The 16583-nt window shown below is 38.8% G+C and overlaps 1 protein-coding gene across 1 annotated transcript in view; it reads right to left on the reverse strand.

The window, feature by feature from the left end:
- Positions 1-16583, reverse strand: part of LOC134650406 (ATP-binding cassette sub-family G member 1-like) — a 57025-nt gene that overhangs the window by 4966 nt on the left and 35476 nt on the right. Inside the window, exons 3-9 of the mRNA XM_063505364.1 lie at positions 15972-16089; positions 14119-14308; positions 13733-13878; positions 12828-13066; positions 11802-12037; positions 9496-9664; positions 9005-9261 (exon numbers count right to left, since the gene is read on the reverse strand). Coding sequence (XP_063361434.1) covers positions 9005-9261; positions 9496-9664; positions 11802-12037; positions 12828-13066; positions 13733-13878; positions 14119-14308; positions 15972-16089 — 1355 coding nt within the window. The remainder of the gene's footprint in view (positions 1-9004; positions 9262-9495; positions 9665-11801; positions 12038-12827; positions 13067-13732; positions 13879-14118; positions 14309-15971; positions 16090-16583) is intronic.

A 16583-nucleotide genomic window follows, 5' to 3' on the forward strand; every position in this document is an offset into this window, starting at 1 on the left:
CGTAAATCTTCCGATTACAGTGTAATTAACAGCACACTCGTTGATGTAGTTAACTGGTTTACTGTGAATAATTTGCTTCTTAATGCTAAGAAAACCAAATGTATTAGATTTTCTATGCCGAATGTTAAACCAGTCGATACTAAAATACTTTTGAATAATGAATGCTTAGAGATGGTAGATCAAGCACTGTTTCTTGGTTTAACATTGGACAAAAATCTACAATGGAGTCCTCATGTAGGAACACTGGCTAACAAATTAAGTTCGGCCGCTTACGCCGTGAGGAGAATTAGACAATAATGACCTACATAAGTATGTATATTTGCACTGGATTTAGTATTTTCGTACCAAATAACATTTTTAGGACTTTGATATTAAAGTACAGTTAGTGTTGTTATGGTTGATTTCAATATGCTTCACGATCGGATCAAGAATGTTTAATCCATCATTGTAGTGCGACCGAGGGAAAATGCGGTGGAACGGATCGGCGTACTGAGCTCGCGGGGCCTGCCGCAGCGCGTAAAATACCTAAACTCGCTCATCCCCGAAATGTAATAGCACTCTTGCCGCTTACGCCGTGAGGAGAATTAGACAATTGACTAATGTTGAAACAGCTCGCCTTGTTTATTATAGTTATTTTCATAGTGTAATGTCATATGGTATTCTGATTTGGGGCAAAGCAGCTGATATACAGACTATATTTGTCTTACAAAAGAGAGCCATTCGTTCTATATATAACTTAAAAGCGCGTTAATCATTAAGAGAACATTTCAAAGAAATTAATATTTTAACTGTAGCTTCCCAATACATATATGATAGTATTATTTATGTTATTAAGAATCTAGACTGCTTCACTAAGAATTCTGATGTCCATAACTTTAACACTAGAAATAAAAATAAGCTTGCTATCAGAAAGTTTCGTGTCCGTAGATACCCCATACGTATGGGTTTGATGAAAAAAAAAATTTGAGTTTCAGTTCTAAGTATGGGGAACCCTGGGGGAACCCCCAAAATTTATTGTTTTTTTTTCTATTTTCGTGTGAAAATCTTAATGCGGTTCACAGAATACATCTACGTACCAAGTTTTAACAGTTAGTTATAGTTCTTATAGTTTCGGAAAAAAGTATCTGTGACATACGGACGGACAGACAGACAGACATGACGAATCCATAAGGGTTCCGTTTTTTGCCATTTGGCTACGGAACCCTAAAAAGTCATTGATGTTGAAGGCTTATTACAGAGTCGAGGACTAAGTACTTGACAGACAAACGTGCATGGTCCAAACCAGAAATTAATAAAAACTAGTAGCAATTAAAACATTGTATTATGTATAGAGTTATAGGTGACACCTTAGAGGATATAATCAAACGGAGACGCCTTGTCTGTAATTTTCTGTACAAAACAGTCTGCCGATTTTTGCGGGGGAGGGGAACGTCAAATGTATGCGTAACGTAAAAATAGCCATGTCAGATAAACGTCAGTCCATACATTGTGTATGACCGTTGGCCGCCTATTTTCGACAGAGGGGAAAGCTTGTTAATAGCTACTCCGTTTAGTTGTATCCTCCAAGGGTGACACAGCTCAGTTAAGAAAGCACATCAAATATTTTATGTTGGTAATTCATAACAATCAATCAGATTTATATATGTTTTCCCATTTATTTTTAATAACTTTATTTTCTTTTCCTTTTGTAAGAATTTGATATGTTTTCTGAAAAAGCTACGTATTTGTATGATTCCATGTACATATATAAATCTGGGGGCACGGTAGTACCCCCGCCAAGTCGAGCAAAACAAAGAGGCACGGCCGTACCATCCTTTTCTCGATTTCTATTACACCTTATGTGTATAATTGCATGAATTCTTTAGTAATTTAAATTGTTTTTTTTTACTTATTTTCTCGTAATGCATGTTAATTATAAGATGTATAGTTTTGTTGCCGGTCCCATATTGGGATACCCTCCTCCAACTGAGGGGGGATTTAAATCTTCTCGGGGCAGAGGTGTAGGGTTGGAGCCGGTCTACCTAGCTTTATTTGACGTTCATAAGCGCATTGTAATTATGCCTACTTGAATAAACTATCTTTTATCTTTATCTTATCTTATCTAGTACTATTTTGTTTTGTTATGTTAACACTGCCTTCCTGAAAACATTCTAAGGAAACCGGGCTATGCCCAAGTAAAGTTTCTCCCTGAGTAAGAAGGTCAGATGGTAGCTTATGTAAGACTGCCTGTGCCTTCTCAAGTGAAACGTGGCAGAATATTGGACCAGTGGCTTCGCGTAAACCAATCTAACCGTGGGCGAAAACCACTACTGCGAAACCCTTTTCAACGTGTTTTCCCAAGGTATTAAAAAGGTTGGCTTTGAGAGCCCCCCCTAAGTGCGAGGCCGTGGGCGAAGCCCCCGTTCGCCCACGCCTAGCCACGCCACTGTGTTGGACTTATTACAGCCCGATTCGAATTTTAGTAATTCGATCCGTTTCCAATATGCTCCTGATCTGTCCAATAACCAAAATTCGAATCGGGCCGTCAGGATCAAACCTCTGTCCTTCTCTCTCTGTCTGTATGTGTATGTTTGTGTCTTAGGGCCACCCCACATTTAGCGTCTTTCGAGCGTCGGCGTCTGGTCAGCGCTATGGAAAATGACGTCGCTGTGCAGTTGTGTCGACGTTGCGTCGAGTAGCGGCCATAGAGTTGTAGACGCCAATTCGCTTGAATAAATAAATGTACAAGTATTTAAAAAAATAATTTATTAAAACTTAAAATAAACACTTTGTCAGTCAGTAAGCTTCAGGAAAACTATACACATCCCTTTCTTTTGGGTGCTAGTACTTACTAGTGTAGGTAATTCAAAAACTGTATGAAAATAAACACTTTTTACAAGAAAACGAAAACCGACTACATAATCATTGACAGTGCTTTTGACAATTTGTTCAAAAATGTGCGGCAATGATGACATTTGTCAAAAGTCAGAATCTTATTAGTGTCATGAATAAAAATGATAATTGGTATAGCTTTTAGTGTTAGTGTCTACTAAAATTATTGCAAGTAATTTTCTACCAAAATTTCCGTGTCGTCTAGTCCTGTCGTTTGCCTGAAACAAAAAACGCGAAAATAAAAAAAAACGAAGTTATAAGTCCCTAGCCCTAATCCCCTAGCTATATATATATTATGGCTTTAGGAAAGTGCCTAAGGCTAGGCTACCGACCCCTAGGAAACTATTGATACCTGATAGGAATGGAATCGATTGGCATACAAAAATATCATGTGAAAAATAAGAGTTTTCATTTTCATACAAATTGTATGGGAAAAGTTATCCTCGATTTGTGGCTTTTCTAGCCGGAATTTTTTTTTCTGTTCCATACAAGTTTTTGATCCTCAATAGGAATGGGATCGATTGGCATCAAAAAAGTTTGTCAAAAATGACCCTTCTAAGCCAATCTTCATTAATTTGAAATCGAGGGAAGAGGGAAGAAGAAAAGAATATATTATTTATATACATATATAATATATATATATAATAAGCGCTGGTGGGCTAGTAGTCCATGGTGCAGACTTACGGCAAATGATGATGATGGAATTTCCTTTTGCAGAGTTGCTCCTTTTGACTCACAGATTGATTTAGGAAGGGGAGCCAATCGAATTTTTCATGCAAAATTTTGACTTCAGGGGCGGTGCCCCCCGAAATTTGTAAAAAATCAAGTTTTGCTATTTGGTCAAGTTTGGTACCATTTTCGTGTAACTCAAGGATGCTAAATTCATTTCTGATAGTTAATTTAAATGGTTTCATATAAATAATTTGAAAAAAATAAAAAATAAGAAAATGCTATAACACACATCGTTGTATACTATTCGGTGAGCTTGTGGTCGAAAGGTCTACATTTTTTTTCTTCACATTTTTTAGAAATAAATATACCATGTGTAAACTTTTTATAACGAGGAATAGTAGGGCTATTTCATGATTTTTTTATTTTTTGTGTATATATTAAAATAAGAAAAATTTTGGCATTTATTCGGAAAAAAATAAAATAGCAATTTTTTATTTTTTTCAAATTATTTATATGAAATTATATAAATTAAATATCAGAAATGAATTTAGCATCCTTGAGTTACACGAAAATGATACCAAACTTGACCAAATAGCAAAACTATTTTTTACAAATTTCGGGGGGCACCCCCTTGAAGTCAAAAATTTGCATCAAAAATTCGATTGGCTCCCCTTACTAAATCAATCTGTGAGTCAAAAGGAGCAACTCTGCAAAAGGGAATTCCATCATCATCATTTGCCGTAAATCGCACTTTTTTGTCGTGTGCGCCAGGGACTATAGCGGTAAGAGCGTGCGACTTGCAATCCCGAGGTTGCGGGTTCAAACCCCGGCCACCCCCGCCTCGTACTTACCAATGAGTTTTTCGGAACTTATGTACGAAATATCATTTGATATTTACCAGGCGCTTTTCGGTGAAGGAAAACATCGTGAGGAAACCGAACTAATCCCAATACGGGCCTAGTTTACCTTCTGGGTTGAAAGGTCAGATGGCAGTCGCTTTCGTAAAAACGTGCCTATGCCAATTCCTGGGATTAGTTGCCAAGCGGACCCCAGGCTCCCATGAGCCGTGGCAAAATGCAGGGACAACGCGAGGAAGATGATGATAGCTTAGCCTAATGCACCAAACATCCTGTCTATATATAAGTACAGTTGTGTGCAATATAATAGCAGTGAAGAAGATTGTCATAGACTTTTTGAATCTACTTAAACAAGCAGTCAATAGTAAAATGAAAATTAGGGGAAAACTATAACTTAAGATCAATTATATGGGATCTTTTTTACAATTTTATGCATTACTTGACATTGTTTCAAAATTAACTGTAACCTTTACTTAAATCATATTGGAAGTAAAAAAAGATCTTCTTATAGAAATTAGTTCGCGTTTATGTCAAAACTCTTACCTGTTCGCCAAAATCCGATTGCGTTCTCTTAAAGCTAGAAGTTTTTGTTCCTCAATAGTGTTCCTTTTGACCAACTGTTGTAGTATGTCCTGTGAAAATAAAGTCATTAAGATGAAAGGGGACAACCGTCAGTTTCCGGTCAGTGCTTATTCTGTATAAGGGTGTAATTACTTTTAAAATTCCGTTTTGTTCTTTCTGCATCTCCACGAAATTTGTGGTTGTAGCAGGCTCTGCACGGTTGCGGACGGAAGGACGGGCGGGCTGCTCTGGTTGAGCTGTGCGTGGGAGTGCGTGATGTTGTGGGACAGCCAGCTGGGGAGGGGTGGCGGCTCGGGGGGCAACATATGAAGAAGCGTGAGCTGCACGTGCAGGGGGAAGGCGTATAGGCTGAGTGGGAGGGTGAGCGGAAATGAAAGGTGCGGATAGAGTAGGGAAGGAATATGCAGGGCTGGCCGGCGAGACGTAGGAATGCGTAGTAGTGGCGATGGGTGTGGACGAGGGCGCAAAGAAGTCCATGCTATTTAAGGTAGTATCACTGCACCCAGCAGCGATAAAGTGCAGGCAGTCTGTCAACTGGGGTCATCAGCACATGCAAGTTTAAAAGATAATTATTAAAACCTAACAAAAAAGAAACAGTTTTATATAGGTTACAAACAAATAATGGTTGTGTCGTTTCGTTTATCATTTTCATATAATTTAGGGCTGAAAACATTATATTCATACTTTTAAAACGCAGAGTTGTTTTTTTACATTTGTAATCATTGGCTTAGGCCATAATTTTACATATCTATGGAAATCGCCACTCAATCCTTTGAAGTGATACTTTATAGAATAAGGAATCCCTAAATTATTTATGTAGCATGTATGTTTTGAACAATAAAGATTTATTTATTTATTATTTATTATTATTTATTTGAAAATTATAACTAAAGTTACTGGATTATTATTATTAGTTGAGGTCTGGCCTAGTGGGTAGTGACCCTGCCTGCGAAGCCGATGGTCCCGGGGTCGAATCCCGGTAAGGGCATTTATTTGTGTGATGAACACCAATATTTGTTCCGGAGTCATGGATGTTTTCTATGTATATAAGTATGTATTTATCTATATAAGTATGTATATCGTCGCCTAGTACCCGTAGTACGAGGGGTATTCAAAATATTCTCGGTATGAGAATGAAAACAAACAAGTACGAAAAGTTTGATATTTTTATTTTTCAATATACTCCCCCCCTATGTTCATACACTTAAAAGATCGATCAATTATTTTTTTTAATCCCTCGTTACCTATTTGTTTTACAAGGGGGCAAAATACCCGAGCAAGCGAAAGATTCAAAAATTAAAAAAGAAAATGTAATCTTGAGCGTTGCGACGGTTTCAAGGCACGAGGGTTAAACAAATTTTACCACCGAGTGAAACAAAATTTTTCGCCATACCAATACAAGGGAAATACTAACTGTAAAATATCAAACAAAATAGAATCATCGAATTTAAACTGTTGTGAGACATACTAACATTGAACCGCACACTGTCGTCAGTCCCACGTGCACCGATTAACAGAGCTCTACGTCTCTGTGATCCGCAATATATACAAGGCGAGCTGCGGCATGTACGACAGGCGTTAGAGAGGAATGGGTATGGTTGGAGACAGAGCCAGCGGGCAGCAGGTTCGTCATCGGTTCGAAAGAAGCATACAGCGGAGAGAGCACCTGCTTACCTACGCACCTGCTTACCTACCGTACATTAAGGGAGTGACGGATGAAATTGGACGCCTATTACGCCGGAGGTTTAGCATTAGGACAATGTTCCGTCCTCATAAAAATTAGAAGTGTGCTGCGCTCTCCAAAGGACAGGGATCCGCTGGGTAACCCGGGCATCTTCGAGATACCATGCGATTGCGGTGTCCTACATCGGAGAAACCGGATGCAACGTGTCCACTAGACTCGTAGAACACATACGGAGTGTAAAGAAGATGGACTGCAGCATCTCCGCAGTGGCAGAGCACGCCCTAGGTACAGGCACGTCGCACTATCTTCGATTCGACAAAATTAAAATCATTCAAAATTTAGTACATTCTACCAGCAAACATAAGAAAACAACTCAAAATTTGCATTTGATTGCTTTGCCTCACATGTGAAGAAAATGTCACTTCTCGAACTAGTGCGAGAAAGAGCACTTTCCGTGCGTATGTCGAAAGTTTAAGTGCCATACGTACTGTAAAACGTTGTACGATACACGTGCGAATAGGTAATTCGCAACTCGTGTCGATTTAAAACATTCGCTTCGGTCGTGTTTTATTTTATCGCCACTCGTTTCGTATTTCCTCTTTTCCGCACTTGTATCGTAAATAATTAATGTCGTGCACTTACATTTTCGGAGGCATGCTTATATAGTAGTATAATAAGTATACCAAATTTTCTGCTAATATAGTTGTACATACACGAATTAACATGAACGAATGTCAATATTGACAAAGAAAATCAACCGAGTACCAGTGTCAGTAGTATACATTTTTAAGTACTTACCTTCATAGACATTGCCTCTGCTTTTTTTCGAATTGATACTGTCGTGAGACTCGTGAGTCATAATAACTTCAGCCACAAAATAAGTGTACCGCGAACAAAGTTTGTGCGGTACACTAAAAAAATGACCATTGTGAAGGAATATAGGGAATATTACTGCAATGTTCTGTCGCCAGAGTGCAGCTCCTAAACCATGGAGTAATTTATACATACTATATGCCTTAAACAGTTTTTTGACAAGTTTTCACTATGACATTGATGCAACAAGGCGGTTTGTTTGACAGGTGGCCTACCGCGAAACGCGAAAATCGAAATTTCTTTATCTGCCTCTCTATCGATCCAATAAGTGTGATAGAGAGGCAGAAACAAAAATTTCGATTTTCGTGTTTCTCAGTAGGCCTAGTGATTGTGCTAGTGACGTCCTCTACGCAGAGTTTTGCGTAATATTCCCTATTGTAATCTTATACAGTGTGTAAATCCCATGTAAATCCAACACGGGCGAATATACTTACCTATATATGTACTTACTTTACTCTTTGGTTTGACGTATACAATTCACCGTATTTGAGGTTAATAAGATCTACTATCCTTAAAACTTTGTATGAATTTACAAGCAAATATCAGCCTTCGTTAATTAAGTATTGCAGCCGGGTCTACCTTAATCGGTTTCACTTTAAAAATCACCTTAAATAAACGCCATTAGAATTTATATTTCAAAAGCTTTAACCATGGATAACTTTTAACTATAAATGTCACATGTGGATAAGTGGTGATAGGATGTCATTAATTAAAATACGCTTTAAGTAAACTTGTTTAGAATTGATTTTTCAAAAGCTCAAACCACGGATGATGTTTATGATCAATGGCAAAAGTAGATAAGTGGTGGAATGTGATTAAGTAATCTATTCTTTAAAATAGGCCTTAAGTCATCGAGATTAAAATTGATTTTTCAAAAGCTCAAATCATGTCACGCTATCATTAGTCACTTGTACTTTATCCTCGCGTCTTTTTTACCAAATTTAATCACTTATCAGGTATTTCACATATCACGCAATAAATGATTAATGATTTGGTGACAAAGCATCATAGCCCTCCTGAATACGCCTCTAGATAGTTATCTGCTTAAAGGCCCTCATAGATTGGTACACTCGACTTAATCACGTGATGCTTTGGAAAATGAAGCGCGCTGCGGGCGCAGCATGGTTCCATTTTTATCGCCTGTCACTATGCCCGTCACTTTCGCACTTACATACTTGCTAGAACGTGACAAACATGGTGACAAGCGATAAAAATGCGACCGTTTTAGCGTGAGTCATTTTTCATTCAAATTTTTCGTGCAATTGCCTATAGATCCCCATAATTTTGATTGGGGAGATTTTGAGCCCCATTGGGCTCAAAGATGGACGCTTTGACTTCCCTTGACTCAAACAATTATAGTTCATCGTTAGTCCCAACTTGGCAACTGTCATTACACAGAAACCAAAGAAAAACCCACTAATGATTTTAATTAGACAAATTAAAGCCGTAAGCAAATTGTACTTACAACCACATTTAACGTTGACGATATAACCGTCCCCATAGACTCGGAGATGAGCGCCACCACGATACAAATAGAGGTGAACATGAGGATGCGGTCGAGTTCCATGGGCTGCGAGGTGAGCGGGTAGGTGATGCAGAGGTACAGCAGGCTGAAGGCCACGGTGGCCGGCGTGCGCGACACCACCAGCGCCGCGTAGTACGGCTTCAGCCCGTACCAGCGGTTGAAGTACTCCCGCTTCACCAACTGGACTTCTGTTGGGACTGAAAACATTTAGAAAAAAAACTGCTAACACGTGAACATACTCGTACTTGAACTCCTATATATGAATAAATACACCTACGCGTTAATTAGAACTTCTCATTGAGAAGTGTCATCACAAAAATATATTAACTTCCTCAATAGTGAGAAAAATATGCTAACAAACGATTGAGTGTCAACTTCATACTAGATGTAGGTAGTCTAAACTATAAACATTTAACTGTTTCAAAACTTACAAGCCAAAAGCACAGGCATCATAGGAATGTAGAACATGGCGATAATACAGGCGTAGCAGAAGCCGAAGTTGAATATGGTCTTGGAGGCGTCGTAGCCCATCCTGCTGAACAGCGAGCCGATGATGAAGCCCAGGAACAGGTGCAGGCCCACGCGGAGCTGCAGGTAGCCCTGAGGAACGCAGATACATTGTAACAACATCCATGCCACATAAGTAATAGTATTATCATACAGAACGGCCACGCACCGCCCCACCCCGACTCGCATTACCTCGCCCCGCGACCATTCTGCGACATGAATCTGACGGACTTCTGGCGTGCTCTCAGTACTGCGACTTACGCACACACACACAATGACGCGTGTACAGACGTGCCGTGCACACATATAAACGCAAATGATTTTTGATGTATGGCGTGTCCGCCCTGTGTCCATAGTCCATTCCATGCTTCCGTACCGTCAGCAGCAGAAGTTGATAAGCGGAACAGGTGTTCAAAATGATCTTGACGCGACTTTATTGTTAAGAGAATAAGAGCGTGTCAAGGTAATTTTGAACACCTCGCCCGCTTAGCAACTTCTTCTGCTGACTATAATGAATAATTATTGCAAGTGCCGACATCTATGGGGAAACAGAAAACTTTACTTTCCGAATTACTCTAACAGATACCACAACGACAAAACTATAAAATATGTATGTATTTACAATATACCTTATATGTTACCTTAATTGAAAGAGTTCAAAAATCATTTGTCAGTTACTGACAGACTGGACTTGTTCTCGCAGTCGGAGTCAAGATTTGTGTTCACAGCCACTCACTATTTGGAGTCAATTAACACTCCTATCACAATACAGTATTATTAGATAACTTGTAAACGTTACGTCTGAATGTGCACCAAGATTAATGTATATATAAAAAAATTGACACCTACCTATAAATTGAAATGTATACGTGTTTGTCAAATCATTTAACTTAATGCTATTTAAGATTCCGTCGCCGTACATATTTATGTTATGAATACATAATTTTATATTTTTGTACTGTGGCCTTTATAGCTTTCATGTTTGGCAAAATGTTGTTAACGTAAGTTGGTTTAATAAATAAATAAATATATTATGCCGGCCATCAGCACAGTAAAAAGTATTGCCGAAAGTATTTCTTGATATATCGTCGTATGTTATTCATACGTAGTATCGCAAAAAAATCCAGTACCTAAACAATTACTTGACGTGACATGTCTCTACGAACAAATAGAGAAAATAGTACCGAAAGCGAAGTTCAACATTATTATCCTTGATTTCACAATAGGTTCAGGTCACTTTAACTGTTGATTTTTTTTCTATGTTTGCTTTGACATAAATATTACGTTTGCATAAGTTATTACTTATTTGTATTGACCAATGCACTCCAGTAAACATTGCATTTCGATGCCATGTAGCCAACGTGTGTTTACGTTGGGCCCTGTGTGTTTAGCCTGTTAACCTTTTGCTAAAGACTTAGACACATTTAGGATGTTCGTAAAACGATGTCGCGGGCGCGGGGCGTTTAGATGTCGGTCAGTTCGAGAAGACCCTTGCACTTTGCATATAAACAGGCCAAAACAGTTAACATTTCAACATGTTCAAATGCGGCTCTTGGGTTATACTAGTCCGATAAGGTGCAAGCCTATTAATGCTATATAGTTTCTATGTCCAGCGTTGATTGCCATTTTCCGACATTTGTCTCTAGGCCTTTTTATTTTCCCCACGTTTATGAGATAATTAAACGCGACAGAACATTGTCATGAACATTTACCTAGATAATAGGAAAAACAATTACCTCGCTCTTTTCCTCATTGTGGTTGAGGTAAACGCAAAACAACCTTTTTTTTTTAAATGGCTTTAAACCGCCAAATCGATTGAGTTTAAATTTGTATAGCTATAGAGATAGTTTGAGACCCGGGAAAGGGCATTGGATAGTTTTTATCCTAAAAATCATCCCTTCGGGGTGTGAAAATGGGGTGAAAGTTTGTATGGGGAAATTGGGGAATCAATAACCGATGAACCGATTTAGATGAAATTTGGTATGGTCTACAATTCAATCTTTGAATTAATAGACAATGATACCAAACGTGACTTAAAACCTAAACTTAAACAGATAAACCTCAGACGCGCCTGTTTGCGGTATGTTTGACACACTGGTACTCAACCGATTTCTAAAAGTCTGCAGTATCGAGCGTGGCCTAATGTCGCGAGTTGGAGCCGTATTTGTACCTATTATGTTCCTCGAAGCCGTATTAGCGCCGGCTTCCCTTATGACACACTGGTACTCACCCTATTTCTGAAAGTCTGCAGCAGCATCCGCCTCAGCAGTACACAGAACTGCTGTTTCGAGGTGCTGCCGTACGTGTAGTTGTGTTCCTCGACGCCCCCGGCGTTGAGCTGCTCGATGTCGTCACGCTCCGAGGCCGCGACGGCGTAGTCGCGCCAGCGCTGGCTGCGCCCGTTCTCCACCGCAGCCACCATGCGGTCCATGTGCGACCCGTATTCGCCGCTTGACACTTCTATCACTAGAAACGACGTTAAGTGTGAAGTAGGTTTTCATAAATTAAATTGTGACATCCCACGGATAAAGGTACCTTATGGCCGTTGGCGCTTACGCTATTATTAACGCCGCTCCGCCGCCGCGCGCTATTATTATTGCGGCGCTATGCGACGTAAGCGCCAACTGCCATAAGGTACCTTTTGCCGTGGAACGCCACAATTAAACAAGGTTAAGTTGTACCTAAGGTAAGCTTTCGTCAGTGAGATGGTAAATGCGCCTTTGGTAAAATGTGTCTATCTTGCAAATTTTGGAAAAGCGATTTTATGTCGACATAAGCAATTTCCCCGGTTGACTTTAAATTATATCTCATGAGTACGTTAGAGATCCGGTACGTTAACGTAGGTACGTCACGAACGGAATTAAAACATCCTCTATAATGTGAGATTTATACATTTGATTAATTTATATAAATTATGGTAATAACTTAATGGAAAAGCAAAATAATACTTTATTTAAATAATTGAATTAATTACCTATTTAGTCGATTACGTAGGATGCAAAACGTTATTTTTGCGTCGTCACGCAAACACTATTAATTATAATCGATTATTACCAAGCCATGATTTAACCCCACTTGGAGCCAACTTTTTTTCAAGACCCTGTCTGTGTCATTCAGTTGAGTGGTATCTAAAAGAAGCAAGTAGACTCTGACCACGCTGACTAAGCAGTCACAAATGCGATAATGCCATACTTGACGTAGCACTTTGCATGAGGTGGTCGGACTCTAGGAAGCTAATTCAGCGTCGTTGACATACCAAAGTCAGCTGGGTTATAGGTCGTTGGGCATATCAGGTTGAGTTCGTTAAGGAAAGGCACGACGCCAGCCGAGGTGCCCTGGTAGGCGCAGCGGCCGCCCGCCACCACGTACACGTGGTCGAACTCCGCAAACAGCCGCGCGGAGGGCGTGTGCAGGGAGCACACCACGGTGCGCCCGCCGCGCGCCACTCGCTTCAGCAGCGACACGCACGTTGAGGAAGCCACGTCGTCTAGCCCACTGGAATGTGAATTTCCTTTTATACGCAGCAATAACTTTGAGGTTAATTATTTTCTATTGTTAAGCGCCTAACCTAACCACGCAACGCACATAACAACCGTAACAGCTGTTGGAAAACTCGTTCATGTATTTGCCATAATGTGGCGCAATAAATTCCGAACTCAAACTGGTTATTCAATGGTTGTTATTAATATTATGAAGACGTTTTTAACAACTATAATTAAAGAAATAAGTGAGCTTAAAGTGCTCACTCCATACATGAGTTTCGTATGGTATTAAAAAATATAATAAGTATGTAAGTTTGAAACTCGCTTAAAACGTATTACCTATAGGTATGGGTTTTATGTATGTATGGAGTGAACACTCTAAGCTTACTTATTTATCTATCCTCTAGCCGCCCAGAGACCTATAAAAAGGTCTCCTTTTCCATTCTAATTTGAACTTTGTGTTGACAAAATAAAATTTCATTTTGCTTGGCAAGGTTTGACGTATGGGCGCCTAGAGGCCTATAGGAATACTCATAATTCTCATTTTTGAACACGCAAACTTCAAGAGATCGTGGTACAGCGAGCTGCAAAATTGCATTTATAAATGGAAATCATTCATAAAGTGGCTATATGCTCTTTTGCAGCGGGGTGTACATAAAATAAGAAAACAATACCGTACGTGGTAGGTTCGTCGAGGAACACGACGGGCGGGTTGTTGAGCAGTTCCAGCGCTATGGCGAGCCGCTTGCGCTCGCCGCCCGACAGCCGCTCCGTCACCGTGTCGCGCGCCTTACTTAGCCGCAACAACTGCACGATTTCTTCTACCTAAGCAACACAGATTACAGTACGTCGAATAATCCTACTTAATACACAGATTATCAACGACTAAGGGTCGGGTTCACCAAACCACCTGTCACCGTTAAGGCGTTCGCTAAATTTTATTGTATGGGAATTTTCATAGTTCTCTGCCGAGTGATGTTGATCAGTCTGTCAAATGTGGTGGTGCAACTGGCCCTAAGATTAGATAGAGTATGAACAGCTACAGCCTACATGCCGTATACTTACAATAACCCTTTTCTTTTTCCTGCTGACTTCCGACCCTAGCTTGAGGTCCGCCGCGATGGCCATGGCCTCCTGCACTGTAATGAGGGGTTGCAGCAGGTCCTCCTGCATGATGTATCGAGACAGTTTACGGAACTGCCGCAAATTTCGGGACTCGCCATTCGTGCATATCTGCCCGCTAGCGCCTATTACTCTGTCAAATTCAATAAGAAATACATTTTTTTATTCTTAAAAACCAAAAAAAACTGTGTAAACATAAATTACACAGTAGTGTATACATACGAAGTAAAATTTAACGAAAAAACACATAAGTATCATGTTAGAACACAGGTTTTTAGACGATAATGAATCATAGATAAAAAAAATAAATAAATAAATAAATAAAACGTTTATTCAGAGATCTTTCTTATAACTAATTACATATATTCTTCTGCCAAACCACAGAGTGGTTTGTTGGCAGACGAGGCTCCTTTATGTATTTGCAAGCTAGGTAGTTGATAGGTAACTTAAACTTAGGTATCTACTTAACCCTTTACCTCATGCGCAGCCCTATATAGCAACTATTAAAGTTCATTTTTAAACAAATACTTTTTATTTATGACATGAAGTAAGGGGTTAACTCTATATTCTTAGCATACAGTAAAAGAAAATCAAAATAAAATTAAAATGTAACGTATTATTGACTTTGTATTTATATAGATATATATATAGATAGATATATATAGATTTATATTTTATTTTGTATAGATATGTATGTAGATATAAATAATTACCTACTCTTTATTATTTACATACTTCAAAAAAGTCACCGTTACAAAAAGACACAAGTGATTCAAGATAAAGATGCAGACAACAGACGATCTTCATGTACCTACCTATCATCAATATCATCATCTTTCATGTATGTCTTTTTTGCATTTATATCTACAAATTAGCATGAACACGACATGACGCAAATAATTTCCTTGTAACTTCAGGTAGAACTTCCTAGTCAAGTACGTCAAGCACGTAGTTAACTAGGTACTTATATTTCGAAAATTTACGTAGACGTAGGCATCGTAACATGACGTCATTTTCTAGTTTGCTAAATAGATCTTAGTTGCGTCAAAATGCAGTGTATTACATAATACAACCGCAAATTGAAACAAAGCGTATTAGCAGACATAGGAATCCGTGGGGCAAATTTTCTTGACAGGTAGGGACTTCCTATATCGATAAACTCAATTATCGATGCTCGCTCTATATGCTAGTGATCGCCCCCAACTTGTGTGTGTTTTTTGTAACTATTGTTTTGAAGACAAGTATAACATTCACACATAGCATATTCCAAATAATCGCTAGGTTATATAAAGGTAGGGCGTAATACCTATTGCACTACAAAATAATTAATATTATCTCAACCTCAAAATAAGAAGAAGAAAATTGAGTTATTATTTTATTTGATTTTTACACTTTTAATAAAAACAGTTTTTTACAAGCAAACCTTTGAGTGGTCACTAGTATATAGAACGAGCATCGATAATTGAGTCTATCGATATAGGAAGTCCCTACCTGTCAAGAGTATTTGCCCCACGAATTCCTATGTCTGCGTATTAGGTTTCAATGTTGTGAAACAATTTTTAAAAGAAACTTTAATTTAACCTTAGCTAACAACTCTAGTGCAATTCATTAAAAAAAATAGCGGCAATGTAATAGCGTACATGGTCGATCATCACAGTAGTGACGTCGTGTCAAAAGGTGCAAAGTTTTGAATTAAAAAAGAATTACTTTCAAGAATCCACACAGTACATTATATTATATACTGTATGATTATCAGCTTTATTTTAACTTCGAATGAATGTGCTTGATGGCTTTACCTGTATCCAGCTAGTATGTTGAGCAGCGTGCTCTTGCCGGCTCCCGAGGGGCCGAGGATCGCCGTCAGCTGCCCCGAGCGGAACTCGCCGGTGATCCCGCGAAGGATAAGCTTAGAACCTGCCGGCAAATAAGGTTAAAATAGGATTTTTTTTCTTTTAGGGTTCCGTACCAAAAAGGTAAAACGGAACCGACCCGTCTGTCTGTCTGTCATATTGCTTTTTAATAATTTATCAACACAAATAGGTACGCTAAAATCATAAAACAGCTTTAAGAATAAATACTTAGTTATTACGTATATGTATTGACTAGCAATTATCATGAGTTGGCAAACAAGATTTACAATGTAACAAATATAAATTATAATATGTACCTAGTTAAGTAGGTACTTCTGTATTGTTTTCTGTAATGAGGTGTGCAATAAAGAGTATTTGTATTGTATTGTATTGTACTTCTTTAAAACAACATTTCAATATATCAGTAATGATTCGAGAATAACGGTAAAAGTGACCAAATACATTGGAAATTGGAATACAACCTTATTTCTATGGCAACAAAGGTGTTTTATGATACGAGTACATAGGTAACACTGAAAGTTCTTAGACCGGGCCACT

This window comes from Cydia amplana, chromosome 1 (assembly GCF_948474715.1).
Source record: "Cydia amplana chromosome 1, ilCydAmpl1.1, whole genome shotgun sequence".
Lineage (NCBI taxonomy): Eukaryota > Metazoa > Arthropoda > Insecta > Lepidoptera > Tortricidae > Cydia > Cydia amplana.